The following is a 19,077-nucleotide window of genomic DNA, read 5'->3' on the forward strand; positions in this document are numbered from 1 at the left end:
TTTATCTTCTATCAAAATAAAGCATGATTTGCCTTTCTTATAGTCCAAACTGCTCTAGGGCAGCAATAATAGCTCTTGCACCTCCTCAATCTATGCTGCTTTTCTTAAGGCAGTTCATATTTTGGAGCCCTCCATAGGAAAACAATTTCAATTTCTTGACTTGTTGCTTTGCTTTTTCTGATTCACATCCCCATCGTTAACCCCAAACTGGAGATGTGCTGAAATATTATTTTTATTACTCGGAAAATACAATGGCTGTGCTACCTTAAGATGATAAAACCTGTAGTCCATCACATCTGGAAACAACAAGCTGGAGATCCCAAAGGTTCTTTTCCAAAAGGCAATGGGACTTTCTTGGTTTTATTTTATTTATTTCTTCAGTAAGAACTGAAGAAGCTTCTTGGATGAGAAGCAAAACATTTTCAAGAAAAAAAAAACCAAGGAACTCCAGTTGCCTTTTGGAAAAGCACCTTTGGGTGACCTGGATGATAGAGAATCTTCATAGACAACAAGCTGGAGAAGACTGCTATGAGTGCATTTTTCTCTCTTTAGGTTGGATACCTGGATAACTGCAGATAAATTTAGATTCCAAGTGTATCAGATCCAGCCAGGCTGCCATTAATTGGCAATGTTGACTAAAATACAAATTACATGCAGTTATAGAACATGTTCATCTTCTTCCACTCTTGTAGAACATGATTTGGCTGCCCTAATTCCATAATCTAAATAATTGTGAAAAGAATGCTATCCTCTTCCTTATCAACAACCAATCCTCCAAAATGATCTGATGTGTCAGTATCTGAAAACAACATCCTCCAGATCTTTGGGACTTCAATTCCCACCAGCCCCTAGCTACATGTCAGAACTGAAAGCAGAAGTAGCCCAATACAACTGACGATGGCCAGCTTGATATACTGAAGCAGAATCTTAACCAATGATTTGAGGTGGATTTGGTTCTAGCAGTAAATCTGGGAAAATCAATAGGCAACTAACTTTCTTTTCTTTCTTCTTTCTTTCTTTTTTTCCTTTCTTTCTCTTTCTCCTTCCTTCATCTTTCTTCCTTTCCTTCCTTCTTTTCTTTGTCTCTCTCCTTCCTTCCTCTTTTTCTTCCTTTCTCTTTTCTTTCTTTCTCTCTCTCTCTCTTCCTTCCTCCCTCCCTTCCTCTTTCTTTTCTTTCTTTCTTTCCTTCCTTCATCTTTCTTTCTTTCTCTCTCTCCTTCCTTCCTCCCTCTTCCTTCCTCTCTTTCTTTCTTTCTTTCCTTCCTTCCTTCCTTCTTTCCTTTATCTATCTATCTATCTATCTATCTATCTATCTATCTATCTATCTTTCTTTCTTTCCTTCCTTCCTTCTTTCTTTCTTTTCACATTTTGAAAAAAACCCATCTCCCACACAGAGGGAGTCTTATTTCTTAGCAATGGAACAAACATTGGATTCTTTCTGAAAGAATCCAAGGACCATATCTCTCATAACTAACTGTGCCCCTTTGTTGTTGTTCAGTTGGCAAGTCATGTCCAACTCTTCACAACCCCATGGTCTACAGCACACAGGGCTCTCCTGAACTCCACTCTTTTAGAGTTTGCCCAAATTCATGTTCATGGTGCCGATGACACTATCTAACCAAACCCTGCCCATACTCCCTAAAAAATTCTTCCTCAGACTTCTTCCATGAGTGACATAATCTGGGCCCAGCAGTCTATCTTTCCAGAAGACAACCTGTTGAGGAAGGCTTGCTTTGTTCCCTGTACGGCATGGCATCCTACCCTACTCTACTCTACTCACAATTGCTTTAAGACCCAAGCTAGCTGTGCTTTGGTAGACCCTAGCAACTGCCTCACGTGGGTACCTGCTCCTTCTAACAAATATAACACATGAAAAACATTGGGATATCAGGCTATCACAACTAATTATATTCCCCACGTAGTATCCCTGGAGACACCATGGCAACCCAACCATGCTGCCAAATTCTGCTTCCAGCACAGCCTCCCCACCACTCTGCACATAGTAAGGGAGGGTGGGAATACAAGAGAAGGTTTCCACTCCCAATCTGAGAGGAGGGACGCAAAATTATTAGCTAACCATGTCCAGAATTTCTTGCAGATCTTAATCGGTTTGCATCTGTTCTTAACCTCTTTTTCATTAAGTCAGGTTGCCAAATATGACACCAAGAAGTTACAACAGGCTTCCTTGTCTGAACAATCACCTCTAACTCCAGGTCCGGATGGAAACCTACAATTGTGATTTCCGACAATGGCTCACAAGCTCCTTTTTGTTCCACCAAGACAGCAGAGGCATATTGAGAAAGGCAGAATCCCTCAGGCACCGGCTGAAAGAAAAATGCTCTATTTCTTGACGAGATTAAAAAATCAGATAACGATAGAGAGGCATAAGCAGCCAATCTTATTTTAGAGAGTTATGACAAGAGATGTTTAAAAAGATAAAATGCCCTGAGAGAAATCACTGCAGCAAATTTCTGGAACCGATATGCGGTAATTAAGTCCTGCCTAATTAAATCAAACAGATGAAATGAATCAGTTATATAACCGCTCCTTTGAACCAGCCATTCAGGCAGCTTCATTCTTTTCCTGGCTCAAGGCATGACAACAGGATGTATTGATACACATGAACAGGGTGTAATATTAAAAAATTACTGAATGGGGTGAAGAAAATGGATGATTCTGACCAACTAGGACTGATACAAATCAGAGGCAGAGGACCGGCTTGGCAGGAAGATTTATTTATTTATTTGTTTATTTGTTTGTTTGTATTGGAGGTTTGTTTGTTTATTATTTATTTATTTGTTTGTTTGCTTAGGGAGAGGACCTGCTTGATAGGAAGATTGATTGATTGATTGATTGATTGATTGATTGATTGATTTAGTTGTCTGTTTGTCTGTCTGTCTCTGTCTATCTATCTGTCTATCTTTAAAATCTATCTATCTATCTATCTATCTATCTATCTATCTATCTATCTATCTATCTATTTTATATTTCTGCCCATCTCAACAGCAGTGACCCTCCCAGGGTGATGCACAGAGGGTTAAAACTTAATGCAACCAAGAGAACTTAGTATCAATACTTATAATATGCATTGGACCTGAACAATCCAGTATTAATATGTAAAGACCAATTAGAGAAATCCACCAACAGGGCTGATTTAACCACCTGGTCCCAATGCCAGGGTAAACATCCAGATCTATAATGCCAACAGGAGGATCAGGGCTTTCCAGTTTTCGGGGGGGGTGGGGGATACTTTTTCATGGGGCAGACACAGCAACACAGAAGTCACAGATCCTTGGTCCCACGAGAAGACATTTTCTAGTGGAAGGGGTTCAGAGTATGCCAACCCTGATGGATGAGCAGAACCAGCTGGATGGTTTTGTAAATATATTGGGTTTTTTGTCCATAGAGCAGAATGGGCATGCTGCGGATCCTGTTAGCCAAAGAGTGTCGGCTGGCGGGGACCAGAAGATGAGCTTTTTCCGCCCTGGCCCCTGCTCTATGGAACACTCTCCCTTTGGAAACCAGAATGGCTCCAACCCTCACAGGGTCCTAAAAACTTGGCTATGTTCCTGGGGCACTGAATGTATTAAGAGCCCTGTTTCCTGGCTGTATTGCTAATTGGCCAAGTATCTTGCTCTGATGCATATTGTTAGGATATGGTTTGAGCCTAACTATGTTGTCCAGGCAATATAAGTGTACTGTAACTTTAATCTGTAAATGTATTATGTGACTTTAATGCTGAGTCATGCTGTAATGAGATAATAACTGGTTATGAGAGTATTTAAGCAAGGTACTGTAACATGTTCAGTAGCTGCTATGCTATGCTGCCATTGTGTATGAAGATGATGAGATGATGAAGCTGATATGATAAGCTACCATTGAGAGGAGTTGCTATCTGCTAATCATCGTTGGATGGATCTGCAACCATCGTGGTTTGTGAACCAGAGTGAGTTTGTTATTCTAACCAACTACTGTTTGTTGGGTAAGAAGATTCTGTAACTACTGGACTGATTTACTGGCAAAGACTTGGAATTTGTTTAAAGACTATGAGACTGTTTTTCTACTATAAAGTAAACTTTTGATAAACCAGTTTGCATAACTCTTATTCATTGCTCTCAGCAACGTTTCCTTGTGCATTTACTCTGCTGGTTGGTAACACAACACCAATATCCTTAACACATATATTTTTTTACTGTTTTTATTGTTTTAAAATGTTTTTAGTACTTTTAATTGTAATATATTTTTTGAATTGTAAGCCACGCAGAGTCATTAACTGAGATGGGTAGTTATAAAATGAATGAATGAATGAATGAATGAATGAATGAATGAATGAATCAATCAATCAATCAATCAATCAATCAATCAATGTAGGGTTTTTTGTGATAACCAGTATCTTGAACTGCAGCTGAAAGCCCATTGGAAGCAAAGACTGTGAATTAACTTATTCAAAGTTGCTTTGGGAGATAGGCTAAAATCAACTAAAGGAAGCTTAGTTCCCCCTGTCAAAGAAACAAAAACTGATTTCATGATGAATACTGACCCTTCGTTGTGTGTGTTTTGTGTGTTTGTTTTTGCCTTCTCCACACTATTTACGGACAACAAGCTTGGAACAAAGCTAACAGCTGGAAATCATTCTGTAGTGATATCTGTAAACAGATTTAGCCACAGGCTGGTTATTGAACTATCTCATTGTGTGTCTTTTAACAACACAACTGCACCAAAAAGAGGACATATCTGTGATAGGAGAGACCATCCAGCTGGACTAGCCTTTCCAAAAAAGGTAAAGGTTCCCCCGCACATGCGTGCTAGTCGTTTCTGGCTCTACAGGTGGTGCTCATCTCTGTTTCTGAGCTGAAGATCCAGTGCTGTCTGAAGACGTCTCCGTGATCATGTAGCCGGCATAACTAAACATTGAAGGCGGACGGAACACTGTTACCTTCCCACCAAAGTGGTCCCTATTTTTCTAATTGCATTTTTTACATGCTTTCGAACTGCTAGGTTGGCAGAAGCTGGGACAAGTAATGGAAGCTCACTCCGTTACGCGGCGTTAGACCTAATTCTATATAAAAATATTGTACTATCATCTACATCTTCTCTACTAAAAAGATTTCTCTATCAGCCGTGTCCGACTCTAGAGCATGGTGCTCATCTCGGTTTCTTGGCTGAGGGAGCCAATGCTGTCCGAAGATAATTTCCATGGGTCACTGGCCAGCATGGCTATATGCCAAATGGCACAAGGAACGCCTGCCAAAGTGGTACCTATTTTATCTACTCACATATGCATGTTTTCGAACTGCTAGGTGGGCAGGAGTTGAGGAAAGTAATAGTAGCTCATCCCATTGTGCAGAGTTCAGGTCTTGAACCTGGGCTGTCAGTTCTCCAGCTGACAAGCTCAGCGTCTTTAACCATTGGCCATTGTGCCCCTCTACTATAATGAGAATAATGTTGTCTTAATCAATGACTACTTCAGCTTCAACCACAACAATACATGAGCATACAATAGATACAAACTTAAAGTAAACCGCTCCAAACTCGGTTGCAGAAAATATGACTTCAGCAACAGAGTGGTCAATGCCTGGAATGCACTACCTGACTCTCTGGTTTCTTCCCCAAACCCCCAAACCTTAACCTTAGACTGTCTACTGTTGACCTCACCCCACTCCTAAGAGGTCTGTAAGGGGCAGGCATAAGAGCACCAGCATTACGATGGTCCCTGTCCTAATGTCCCTTTTTATTCGTATCAATTTCATGTATTCATAATTGATGTTTATACTTTTATCTGTCATCTTATATATGCTTGACAAATAAATAAAATGAATAAATAAATGTATACAAACCGGGAAAACACCATGTCTGAGAAAGGTTGTTTGGGATAAAGATCAATCTACTCCAGGGATGGGCAAATGTGGCCCTTTTACAATCTGTGGACTTCAACTCCCAGAATTCCTGAGACAGCTTGGCTGTCTCAGGAATTCTGGGAGTTGAAGTCCACAGGTTGTAAAAGGGCCACATTTGTCCACCCTGATCTACTTCCATCTTTCTTAAAGTCTGAAACTGGATGGAAGCAGAAGCCAAGAGCTCTGCCTTCTAAACTTGGCACCTGCCAGATGTGTGGACTTAAATCAAGGCTGCCATTTTGGGGCTCTGTATCTCTTTGGTGCCATCTAGTGATGATTGAATTTCCAGAGGGCCTCCAAAGCACAACGCAGCTCTTTCCATCTCCCCTCTTCAAATCTACTAAAGAGGAAGACTGTCGAGAGGGGATGTAATAGCTGAGCCACCCTTTTGAGATTCTTTGAAGGCCTCCAAGAGGCAATGCACCTGCTGCTTCTCATCTTCCATTCTTCCGCAACAGGCTTTAAAGAAGGGACTGTCACTGTCTGTGAACTTGTGCTGAGGAAAACAAAAAGGCCCTGAAAGATTTTAGAGGTGGAAGAATCCCACCTCTACCAAACATTCAGTGACTACCAAACCGTAATTTCTTGATTTTTTTTTTCGGTAATTACTCTTATCTGCCTCATCCAGATATCCCAAAGCAGTATATGTGGCTTTTAACCTCCTACAACTTTATCAACTTGCAGCTGCCAAAAGAAGCCAATGCAGTCTTTCAAGAAGAGACTGGATATCCATTTGCCTGAAATGGTATAGGACCATGATGGCGAACTTATGGCATGCGTGCCACAGGTGGCACGTGGAGCCATATCAGTGGACACGCGAGCATTGCCCTAGTTCAGCTCCAGCGCCCAACTGATTTTCGGGCCTTCCGGGCCCACCAGAAGTCGGCAAACAACCTCTTTCCAGCCTCCAGAGGGCTTCTGGGGGAGTGGGGAAGGCCATTCTCACCCTCCCCAGGCTCCAAGAAAGCCTCTGGAGCCTGGGGAGGGCGAAAAAACGGGCCTACCGAGCCCCCTGTGCCATCACGTGCCAAAAAGGTTCGCCATCACTGGTATAAGATCTCCTGCTCAAGCAGGAGTTGAACTAGATTACCTCCAAGGTCCCTTCCAACTCTGTTACTCTGTTATTCTTATTCAGTCCCAGGCTGCATTAATAGGGGGATATAATCAATATCATGTGGGAAATGTTATGGTAGTTCCAAGTATTGAGAAGACCATACTTGGAATATTGCATCCAGTTTTGGTCTCCACAATATAAAAAGATGTGGAGACTCTAGAAAGAGTGCAGAGAAGAGCAATGAAGATGATTAGGGGACTGGAGGCTAAAACATATGAAGAACGGTTGCAGGAATTGGGTATGTCTAGTTTAATGAAAAGAGGGACTAGGGGTGACATGATAGCAGTGTTCCAGTATCTCAGGGGCTGCCACAAAGAAGAGGGAGTCAAGCTATTCTCCAAAGCACTTGAAGGCAGAACAAGAAGCAATGGATGGAAACTAATCAAGGAGAGAACCAACCTAGAAAAAAGGAGAAATTTTCTGACAGTGAGAACAATTAACCAGTGGGAACTGCTTGCTTGCCTTCAGAAGATGCTCCATCACCAGAGGTTTTTAAGAACAGATTGGACAACCATTTGTCTAGAATGGCATATAGCAGTGATGGCTAACCTTTTTGCCATCACGTGCTGAAAATGGGGGGAGTGTGGGGGGGTCATGCATACAAGTGCCCACACCCATAATTCTATGTGTCTTGCCACCCCGCGCACACACGCACAACCCCCCTGTGCTCCCCCTGCTTTTGGCATGCGGTTGCACGTGGGCCCAGTAGGTCTGTTTTTTCGCCCTCCCCAGGCTCCAGAGGCTTTCTAGGAGCCTGGGGAGGGCGAAAATGGCCTTCCCCACCCTCCCGGAGGCCTGCCACAGGCTGGAAACGGCCCATTTGCTGACTTCCAGTGGGACAAGAAGGCCCGTTTTTCGCTCTCCCCAGGCTCCAGAGCCTTTCTAGGAGCCTGGGGAAGGCGAAAACAGCCACCTCCCTCCCCCCAGGCCCTGCAGAGGCCGGAAATGGCCCGTTTGCCGACTTCCGGTGGGCCCAGAAGGCCCAAAAATCAGCTGGCCGACATGCGCATCTGCGCCAGAGCTGAGCTCGTGTGCCCACAAATATGGCTCTGTGTGCCACCTGTGGCACGCGTGCCATAGATTCGCCATCGCGGACATATAGTTTCATGCCTGAGCAGGGGGTTTGGCTAGAAGATCTCTGAGGTCCCTTCCAACTCTTATTCTGTTAACCTGCCAGTGACTGATCCAGAATCATCAAATAAGTTTCATGGCTAGTAGAAATTTGAAAGCTGGCCTCTTCCACCATAGTCCACCATCCTAAATGCTACATACAGATTCTGCATTATTTATTCATTATTGGTTTGTCCCTGATTGTAAAGGTTAATTGGTTACCCTTTTCCCCATTCTTAAAGGACTCAAAACAAGTCTTTTCAAACTTAGTGCTCTCCATTAGAACTCTCAAAAGTTCTACTTCTCGGGGTACCAGATCAGAGAAGCCTGGTTTAAGCTTTTTAAAAGACTGCATGTTGTTGTTGTTTTTAATGTCATACCTACTGTGCACATAATTGGCACACGGCTCAGCTGGCACTGCTGTAGACGGAAGGATAAAGGCATTCAGTTAAGGCCACTTCAGACTATTTTGATCTTTGCACGACAGCGTGGAAAAAGGGATGAAAATGGCGACTTCACACCAAACCAAGCAATAAAGAAATGCTATCGGTCTCCATAAATCCCTATTTTGGTACATTCTCCCACTTCTCTTCTACAATAACATATCGTTGGGTACTTGTGATGATTAAAAGGAGATTCTAATTATAAATTTTACACTCCATTTAGAGTCATGCAAATATTTCTAGCTCTTTGGAATGCAGTGGGGAACCTGAAAAGCCTCTTAACAATTAACAGAATAACAGAGTTGGAAGGGTCCTTGACAGGGTGGGTGGGTGGGTTCTACTTACCTTTACTACTGGTTTGCAGTGGGAGCGTGCGCATGCGCTTTTGCACTTGTGCAGATCATCCATGATGACGTGCGGGTGGGCGGAGCCTCCCGCTGCTTTTACTACCAGTTCGCAAGAACCGGACCGAACCGGGAGCAACCCACCATTGGTCCTTGAAGGTCTTCCAGTCCATCTCCCTGCTTTTTTTTTCTATTAAAAACCCAATGTCCTTCCAGGACTGGAGGCTTTTTTCAAAATAATTTTAAGCACTTTTGTTCATTCATGAAGAAATTCTACAGTTCCAGCAGTTATAATACTAACAGTTAGAATCAACATTAAATCTGAGATTAAACTAAATTCATCAGCTAATAGAGAATGGGTGAGATTTCAAAAAAAAAAAAATTACAACATTCTGTTAGAAGACAAACTTTCTGAGTGGGTTGAAAATAATGTATTAGATGGGAAAGCCACTATACCACGGATATCAAACTCAAGGCCCGCAGGCTGGATGCAGCCCATGGAGTGCTTAGATCTGGCCCGCGGGGCCGCCCTGGAAACAGCGAAGGATCGGCCTGCGGTGCCTCTGGCACAGTGGTGGGATTCAGTCAGTTTGCACCTATTCGGGAGAACCGGTTGTTAACTTTCTAAGCAGTTTGGAGAACCGGTTGTTGGAAAAATTCTCATTTTGTTTTTTCCCACTTTACAGGGCTAATCCTGTAAGGAAGGCAGGTAGGAAACATTCTGTTGTTGTTTTTAGCCTAATCTTTATTGCCCAGCTTATAGAAACTGCCTCTCTGGTTAACCCTTATTACATTGTAACAGCTAAGGCAAAGAAAGCGCCCATCGACGTGATGTTGAGTTGGCCACGCCCACCCAGTCACATGACCACCGAGCCACGCCTACCCAGCTGGTCATTAGGGCAGAGAACTGGTTGTTAAATTATTTGAATCCCACCACTGCTGTGTCAGCGAAAACACAGCTCGGGAAGGCTGCGTGCGGTCCTTCCAAGCTCCATTTTCGGCTGCAACAACCTCCTGCAGCCTGCTTCCAGTGAAAACGCAGCTTGGGGGGCCACACATGCCTCCCCCACTCTGTTTTCACTGCAGGGCTGTAAGAAGCCATCACGGTTGAAAACAGAGCTCGGGAGCCCGTTTTTGCTGGCAGAGTGCTCAGGCCAGCCCACGCAGCCCCAACACGAGTGACGTCAAGCTGACCACACCCACTCCAGCCATGCCCACCCAGGCCCCTGAGGTCAAACGCAACCCTGATGCGGTCCTCAATAAAATCAAGTTTGACACCCCTGCCCTATACGTTTGATCTGACTGCTATCCAACTGATGTAGAAAAACACTGGAAACAATTTTGCCCAAAATTAGGGAAAATTCAGTGAGTTTTACAGCTTGTATTTCATGTCGAACAAATTCAATATGATAAATTCTATCATAAGGGTAGAAGGAGTGGTAGAACCTGCGGACGGAGTTAAAAGAGGGATCAGCCTGGAATTCCTATGTAGTCATAAATGGACTAAATTCAACTCCACTTGAATTTTGTGGATCCTTATCTAATTCCAAGCAGGTGCTAATCTGTTAATTGAGAATATTCCTGTGTATAGGTTGATTAGCAATAAATCAGTTTAATTAGACCATTATGTGTGGACTTGGTCTTTCAAGCCTGACATTAAACTCAGTATGTTAGAGAATATAAAAAGAAATAGGTTCCTATTATCATATGGAGCAATCCTATAAAGCTATCCACTTTTGGGGATGCACATTTTTATTAAAATAGGACAAAATCCAATTTGAACCAAATCACAACTCAGAAAATTACTTTGTTGGACTTACTAAATTTTTGTTTTGATTTGATTTGATAATCAAAAACACATTGAAGTCTAAAGAATTGATAGTTTTCTTATTAGTTGTATTCCAACAAGCAGTGGCAAGATGTTAGAAAACAAAGCAGAATTTGAAAATGTTTACATGGTAGCAAATGTGCTGGAAAATTGATCTAATGAAAGACAATATCAAAAAAGAGATAGCCATCTTATGATAATACAGGCAATTTCTATTTTACCTGGCTTATTAGGCACAAGAAAAGCACAATTGTTTACTACCCAGGTCTCAAATAATGTAATTAAATAGGGTTGTAAACATTTTGTTTCTATACTATACATACTATACATACTGCAGAAATGTTCATAGATAATACATTTAAATTTTTAGAACATTAGCTAGTTGGAAGAAATATATTTGCATTAATTTTTACTGTGGCAAAAGAAAATATTTACTTTTTTTAAACTCAAGCCTAAATTGACTAGTTTGAATGCAATATGTTTTGAAACAAACTTGAAAATTTCATATCTGATCATCTTTGCTGAATGCATGAAATTACACCAAACAATGTTTGAATGTATTAAATTAAATGGATATATTTTATTATATTAAATGAATACATTCTACTAGAAAGGCTGATAACTTTCACATTTAAATTCTTCCTGATCAAATTATCATCTTTAGAAACATCACATTTAAGATTGTCTCCAAATGATCCGAAACTTAACAGGAAAAAAGAGAAGGAAAGGAATGAAATGGAAAATTGGGAAAAAAATACGGAACTAAAGGACTGTAGCCAATTTCAGAGACAGCACAGATTAAAATATAAGGAAGAGTTCATAAATGGGAAACAGTTAAGTCTTAAAAATCCCAAATCTCTTTTCTCTCTCTCTCTCTCTCTCTCACTTTTTTTTTTTTTTTTACAAATAATGTGCTCTTTTGCAGAAAGCAAGATCAGCTAAGTGCATATTACAGAGGGGCACTTATAAGTCATGTGACACATTTCGGGGGTCATCTATAATCACATCTTCTTTTTGTAGTTTTTCACTTTCTGCAGCTCCAGAGGGCTCCAGATTTTATCACAGCAACAGTGCTGAGAGCAGAGGAATTAAATCTCTCTGCCGCCATGCATCACCCTTCCCCCTCCCCACAAGTCACCCTTCCCAAAGCTGTGTCTCATCACGAAAGGAAATCTGGATTCTCTTTTGAGGCTGTAGGAAGTTAGCACCTACCCCTCTCCTAGAAGAATTAAATATTCTAGGAAATATTAAAAAAGCAGAATATTATACCTCCCTGGATGAGAAACGGAGAAACATGTTTTTTAGGCAGGAAGCAGACTCACTCTTAATAGCCCCCACCCTCCTCAATAGCCCGCAGCAGATGTCAGCACTCAAGAGATAAAGAGATAGCTGGGTCTCTTCATAAGCAAATGCCCTCACCCGAGATCCAACAAAGATAGGATTAGCCCTCTACCCATCTAGCAACAGAACTCACCACATGGCACCTGGGGAGATTGCATCACCCAGCAAGGCTCAACCAAGCCTGGGACTGAAAAGACAACTTACAAAGTTAACCTTGCATGGCCCCATGGGAGACTGACATCCAATCAGAATACAAGCTCAAATTCAAAGCCGAACAGAGGATATAAATCAGTGGTGGGTTGCTCCCGGTTCTATAGAACCAGTAGTAAAACCGGCGGGAGGCTCCGCCCACCTGCCACAACACCATCATGGGTCATCTATGCATGCGCAGAAGTGCGCATGCTCCCGCTGCAAACCAGTAGTAAAGGTAAGTAGAACCCACCCCTGGTATAAATCTCTCTCTCTCTCTGTCTCACCCATGTGCCTATTTATTTTATTTTTATTTATTTTATTGAATTTCTATACCGCCCTACTCCCGAAGGACTCAGGGCGGTGAACAGCCATGAAATAAAACACATACATATACAAAATTTAAAATCGAATAAAATGAATTAAATAAATTTGGCTGAATTGATACCCATAATTTAAAATACCCATATTTTAAAATACAGTAAAAATTTAAAATTTACACTTAAAAGGGAGAAGATTTAGGCGAGGCCAGCTTGATGAAATAAAAGCGTCTTCAGCTCGCGGCGGAAGGTGCGCAGATCCGGAATCCTCCGTATCTCTGGGGGGAGCTCATTCCAGATCGTCGGTGCCCCCACAGAGAAGGCTCTCCCCCTAGGGGCCGACAGCCGACATTGTTTGGCCGACGGCACCTGGAGGAGCCCCTCTCTGTGGGAGCGTACTGGTCGGTGGGAGGCTGTTGATGGTAGTAGGCAGTCCCGTAAGTAACCAGGTCCTAAGCCATGGAGCGCTTTAAAGGTGGTAACCAGAACCTTGAAGCGCACCCGGAAGACCACCAGGAGCCAGTGCAGCTCGCGCAGGAGAGGTGTTACATGGGAGCTCCACGCTGCTCCCATAACCACCCACGCGGCCGCACTCTGCGCCAGTTGGAGCCGCCGGGTGCACCTCAAGGGGAGCCCCATGTAGAGAGCGTTACAATAGTCCAGACGAGAGGTGATGAGGGCATGAGTGACTGTGCGTAACGAGTCCCGATCTAGAAAGGGACGCAACTGGCGAATCAGGCGAACCTGATGAAAAATCCTCCCGGTCACGGCCGTCAAGTGCTCTTCTAAAGACAGCCGTGAATCCAGGAGGACGCCCAAGTTACGAGCCCTTTCCGTGGGGGCCAATGATTCGCCCCCAATAGCCAGCGATGGCGCCAGCTGACTATATCGGGACGTCGGAAACCACAGCCACTCAGTCTTGGTTGGGTTGAGCCTGAGCCCGTTTCTCCCCATCCAGATCCGTACGGCCTCCAGGCACTGGGACATCACTTCAAGGGCATTGTTGGGGTGGTCCGGGGTGGAGATGTACAGCTGGGTGTCGTCAGTATTTGCACAGGACCTCAAAACCATGTGGTCCTGTCCACCATTAAACCGTCTTTTCAAGCAGTCTCCATGTTTCCAGTGTCTTTCTCCCCACTTGGAACTGAACCCAGATGGACATTTCTTCCAACAAGGCGAACAAAATTTTGGAGAGAACAACGACACAACCTTCCCATTCCATTTCTGCAGCCAAAGTGGGAGCCTCCTATGGCTGCTTTAAATTAAAAACAAAGGGGTTGTAGAGACAGGGGTAAAATTACTACTGAAAAGGCCTCTTTGTTGCAAATCAATTCAGTGGCTGCCAAATGCACCTTTTGCATGACTTATTTGTAATGACAAATATGAAAAGACATAGACAGGGTTTTTAAAGCTTCTTTCTTTCTTTCTTTCTTTCTTTCTTTCTTTCTTTCTTTCTTTCTTTCTTTCTTTCTTTCTTTCTCTCTTTCTTTCTTTCTTTCTTTTTTTCGGCTTGAAGGCAAGGAATGTTACACCATGTAAAAGAGGTGCTATGCTGGCACCTCACACACACTATGGCTGAGAATCCTAGTTGCTATTACAGCGGCCCTGAAAAAGTGACTTATGACCATTTTTCACACTTATGACTGTTGCATCGTCCACATGGTCATGTGATCAAAATTCAGATGCTTGGCAGATGACTCATATTTATTGCAATGTTCTGGGGTTATGTGATCTCCCTTTGCAACCTTCTGACAAGCAAAGTCAATGGGGAAGCCAGATTCACTTAACAACCTAATGTGAATGATATAGGAATAGTACAGGATCAGCTATATGAACACTGAAGGACTCTCTTTATTCACATTGTTATAAAGAAATGTGCTTGTTTAGAAATTACACTAGGTCAGCTAAATTCCATTCTTGGTAATATATATCTTCTGAGGGGCCTAGATGTCAAGGATGCCAGGACATCCATATGTAATATATATCTTCTGAGGGGCCTATCTGTCAAGGATGCAGAGACATACATCTGAAACAAAAAGTTAATTATTATCCAAAAGCAGTCATAAATCTACGCATCAGAAAACACAGAATTGAGGAAGGTTGTTTAGCTAAGATAATCTCATGAACTAGAAAATAATGAAAGAATTTAGTAATTAGAAAGTGTCAATTATAATGTAACAAATGTATGTTAACCATATATGGAAAACTGCTGTGCTTGCAAAATCCTTTGTCTTGGTGATGTATAAAAGCAGTTGTATCAGAGCTCTTCTGGATTCAGAATTGCAGATACAAATCTGTTCTGAAACTGCGCAATAAAACTGTCTCTGGCTGACTCAGGAATGTTGTTTGGTCCCATCATTCCATAACAAACCGGGCTACTAACTTAACAACCGCAGTGATTCACTAAACAACTGTGGCAAGGAAGATTGTAAAATGGGGCAAAACTCATTTAACAACAGAGATATGGGGCTCAATTGTGGTCGTAAATTGAGGACTACCTGTGCAAGTTTATTTTATTGGTTTTTCTCACCTCCCAGGGGTGAAATCCAGCAGGTTCTGACAAGTTCTGGAGAACCAGTAGCGGAAATTTTGAGCAGTTCAGAGAACCGGCTAATACTATCTCTGGCTGGCCCCAGAGTGGGGTGGGAATGGAGATTTTGCAATATCCTTCCCCCAGGAGTGGGGAGGGAATGTGGATTTTGTAGTATCCTTCCCCTAGAGTGAGGTGGGCATGGAGATTTTGCAGTATCTTCCCCCTGCCATGCCCACCAAGCCACGCCCACCAAGCCGCGCCCACAGAACCGGTAGTAAAAAAATTTGGATTTCACCACTGCTCACCCCCTTTTCCTTTTGAGACAGCTGATACTTAAAACACACACATATCAATAGCACTTAGACTTATATACCACTTCACAGTGCTTTACAGCCCTCTCAGCGGTTTTTACAGAGTCAGCCTATTGCCCCCAACAATCTGGGTCCTCATTTTACCGACCTCGGAAGGATGGAAGGCTGAGTCAACCTTGAGCCAGTCAGGATTGAGGGAATCAAACTCCTGGCAATGTAAGCAGAGTTAGCCTGCAATACTGCAATCTAACCACTGCGCCACCACAGCTCTTACACATCAGTGGTGGGTTGCTGCCAGTTCTGTCCAGTTCTTTAGAACCGGTAGTAAAAGCAGCGGGAGGCTCCCCCCACCTGCCCAGATGATCTGCGCATGCTCCCGTTGCGAACTGGTAGTAAAGGTAAGTAGAACCCACCCCTGTTACACACATAATGGAACATTGCACGTTTTTCTTTACAAAGTTTAAAAAAACCCCACCAGATTTCTTTGAACGCAGCAGGACATTCCTTTGTGCCTGCCTAACTTTATCTAGAAAGGCACTCTTACCTTGTTAAGAGTACTTAATTAATTAAGATACCTGCTCTACAAGTTGTCCTCCACTTACGACCACTCATGCAATGCCAGTTCAAAGTTACAACAGCATCAGAAAAAGTGGCATACAACCTGTACTCATAAGTTACAACCATGGTACCACGGTCATGTGATCGTAATTCAGGCACTTGGTGATTTCTGGCAAAAAAAAAGGCCCATTGCAGAAGTTCAATGGCCACCACAAAAATTGTCGTAAAATTGGGTCCGACTCAATTTACCATGGAATATTCCAGTCCCAAAAATGTGGTCGTAAGTCAAGGACTACTTGTATAATATTTGTGTGCAGACTTTTAGCTCTGTGATCCCCCCCCCACCTCTCTGTATCAGCAGCCCCTCAAAGTTTCATTCAGCGGTTAATTAAGTTGGCATAAAGGAAAAACTATCAAATACACAGCAAAGAATAATTTTAAGTTTAATTTTAAATAAATGAAAATACGACTGAAAGGAAATGTCTTGGCCCTACCTGTTATTTTTTGGGGGTACTCCCCAAACCCCAACAAGCCTCCAAAAGCCAACTGTGTCGAGCAGCCTGTGGAAAAATTCTGCTATATTCCATGGGTGTTAACCAGAACTGAAGCTGTGTGCATCCCCTTCCAACTTCTTTTAATGCTATGCCCCAGGGTGGATAAAAATCAATGATTTTTTTAAAAAAATCAAAAAAATCAGATTTTTTTGATTTAAATCGGATTTTTTTAATTTAAATCGGATTTTTTTGATTTTTATCGAATTTATTTTAATAAAAAACTTTGGGGGTAAAAATCTATCGTAAGATAGTTTTCTATTTAAGATACATAAATAATTTAGTTTATTCAGCATGAAATGGAGCTTAGTTATATAGCATGAGGCTGTATATTCTGCAACACTGGGACTATCAGTGAGTCAACAGTGGGTCAAAGGAGTAGCAGAGATGACAGTTGCTCTTTCAAAATTATGATTTAAATCGAGTTGATTTAAATCAAGCCTTTTTACTAGTGATTTAAATTGTGATTTAAATCAACTCGATTTAAATCAAATCCACCCTGCTACACCCCACAGCTTACTTTTCAACTACCACCCAATTTGAATGAAAAATTACATAGGTTCAGATGAGGTGGGAAGCAACGAAAAAGGAGGAAAAAAAAGAATTTTAAAATGACAGCTTGAGCTTTGAGAATTTTTTTTTTTACTGTGACGTGCTCTTTCACTGTGCCCATTTCTTCCCAGCCTCCTTGTTATGACATTTTCCAGAAAACCCATGGGCATCCACAAAAGACTGTGCCCTCCCCCTCAAACTAGCATATAAAGGTAGTCCTCGACTTACAACAGTTCATTTAGTGACCATTCAAAGTTACAACGGCACTGAAAAAAGTGACTTATGACTGTTTTTCACACTTATGACTGCGTCCCCATGGTCACACAATCAAAATTCAGATGCGTGGCAAGTGACTCATACTTATGACGGTTGCAATATCCCCGGGTTACGTGATCCCCTTTTGCAAGCTTCTGACAAGCAAAGCCAATGAGGAAGTCAGATTCACTTAACCACCAAAGTGCTACTAACTTAACAAATGCAATGATTCACTTAACAACAAGAGGGCAAGAGCAGTCGTAAGATGGGGCAAACTCACTTAACAAATGTTTCACTTAGCAACATAAATTTTGGGTTCAATTGTGGTCGTAACTTGAGGACTACTTATATTCTCCTAAAGCTGGCTCTTTATGAAACTAAATCAGCTCCAACACTATATAAGGACAAGATTATCAGTGGGGGAGAGGATGGGAGAGGATGGTACTTGTTTTGCAGAAATGATGAATAGCAAAACCAGCTCAGGAAAAGTTGGGCATTCAATGGGCAAGAAAATTGGCAACGTGGCACAGAATGTGGTATCTGCAAGGGGATATGCCTGGTTGTAAATTCAACTTGTATAGGAAGACCAACCGGTTGCCCCAATGTCTGGTGTTCTAGTCGAGGCAACTACACGTCGTTCTCGACTTACAAGCAGTTCATTTAATGACCGTTCAAAGTTATAACAGCATTGAAAAAACTGACTTGGGACCATTTTTCACCCTTATGACTTGGTAGCATCCCCACCATCACGTGATTAAAATTCAGATGCTTAGCAACTGGTTCATATTGATGACCGTTGTTGTTTTCCAAAGTCATAGGATCCCCTTTTATGATCTTCGGTCGAGCAAAGTCAATGGGGAAGCCAGATTCACTTAACAACCGTGTTACTAACTTAACAACTGCAGTGATTCACTTAACAACTGTGGCAAGAAAGCTCATAAAATGGGGCAAAACTCACTGAACAAATGTCCCACTTAACAACACACATTTTGGGCTCAGTTGTGGTCGTACGTCAAGGACTACCCATACTGTCCCCTCTCTAGCTCACCATCAACCCACCAAAATGGAATAATTTGCCCACCTACCTTTCTCAAGGGCTGAGATGCCCATTGAAGGCTGAGCCAGGTCTGCTTTTTTCTCCCACCTGCCTTCATCGGTATGGTAGACTTCGACGGAGGCCAGGGGTCTCTGTGTGGAGTCAACCCCACCAATCACCAACACTTCCTTGCCAAGCATCACGGCCGCTGCCCCTGCCCGTGGGGTGGGCATAGAAGGTAACGCCATCCACTTGTGGGAAACCACGTCCAACATTTCCAGGGTGTCCAATGGCTGGCCTTGCTGGCTGCACCCGCCCGCCACAAAGAGGTGTCCCTCCTGATAGGTTGGGCTGCAGTATACCCGACAGGTAGGCATGGGTGGGAAGGTCTCCCAGAAGAATGACTTGGTGTTGGCTGCTTCCATTTTGCCCAAGGGCCTGGCATCTCAGGAGACAGACATGGTGATTGTCCCTGCAGCGAGTTGGTGCCTCAACATGGCAGCCTTCTGCATTGGGTCCCCGAAACCATGAAAGATTCACCTGAAGCAAGTCGAAGGACTTATTTTTTCCACCTTTGGAACTCCACATCCACAATGACTGAGGAGGTTGGGAGGAAGATCTGACTGCCGGGAGAGGCCAGGGTGCCCCAAGGAAGCAGGCAAAGACTGCCGTGATGACCAAGCGTTGGGGTCTCC

General features: G+C 42.8%; 1 protein-coding gene across 1 annotated transcript in view; it reads right to left on the reverse strand.

Moving 5' to 3' along the window:
- Positions 1 to 18,807, reverse strand: part of KLHDC8B (kelch domain containing 8B) — a 35,816-nt gene extending 17,009 nt beyond the window's left edge. Inside the window, exon 1 of the mRNA XM_070933518.1 lies at positions 18,432 to 18,807. Within this exon, the coding sequence (XP_070789619.1) occupies positions 18,432 to 18,807 (376 nt within the window). The remainder of the gene's footprint in view (positions 1 to 18,431) is intronic.
- Between the last annotated feature and the right edge of the window lie 270 nt (positions 18,808 to 19,077).

The sequence above is a fragment of the Pituophis catenifer genome, unplaced genomic scaffold (assembly GCF_029215685.1).
Source record: "Pituophis catenifer annectens isolate HBS135680 unplaced genomic scaffold, rPitCat1.0.hap2 SCAF_2, whole genome shotgun sequence".
Lineage (NCBI taxonomy): Eukaryota > Metazoa > Chordata > Lepidosauria > Squamata > Colubridae > Pituophis > Pituophis catenifer.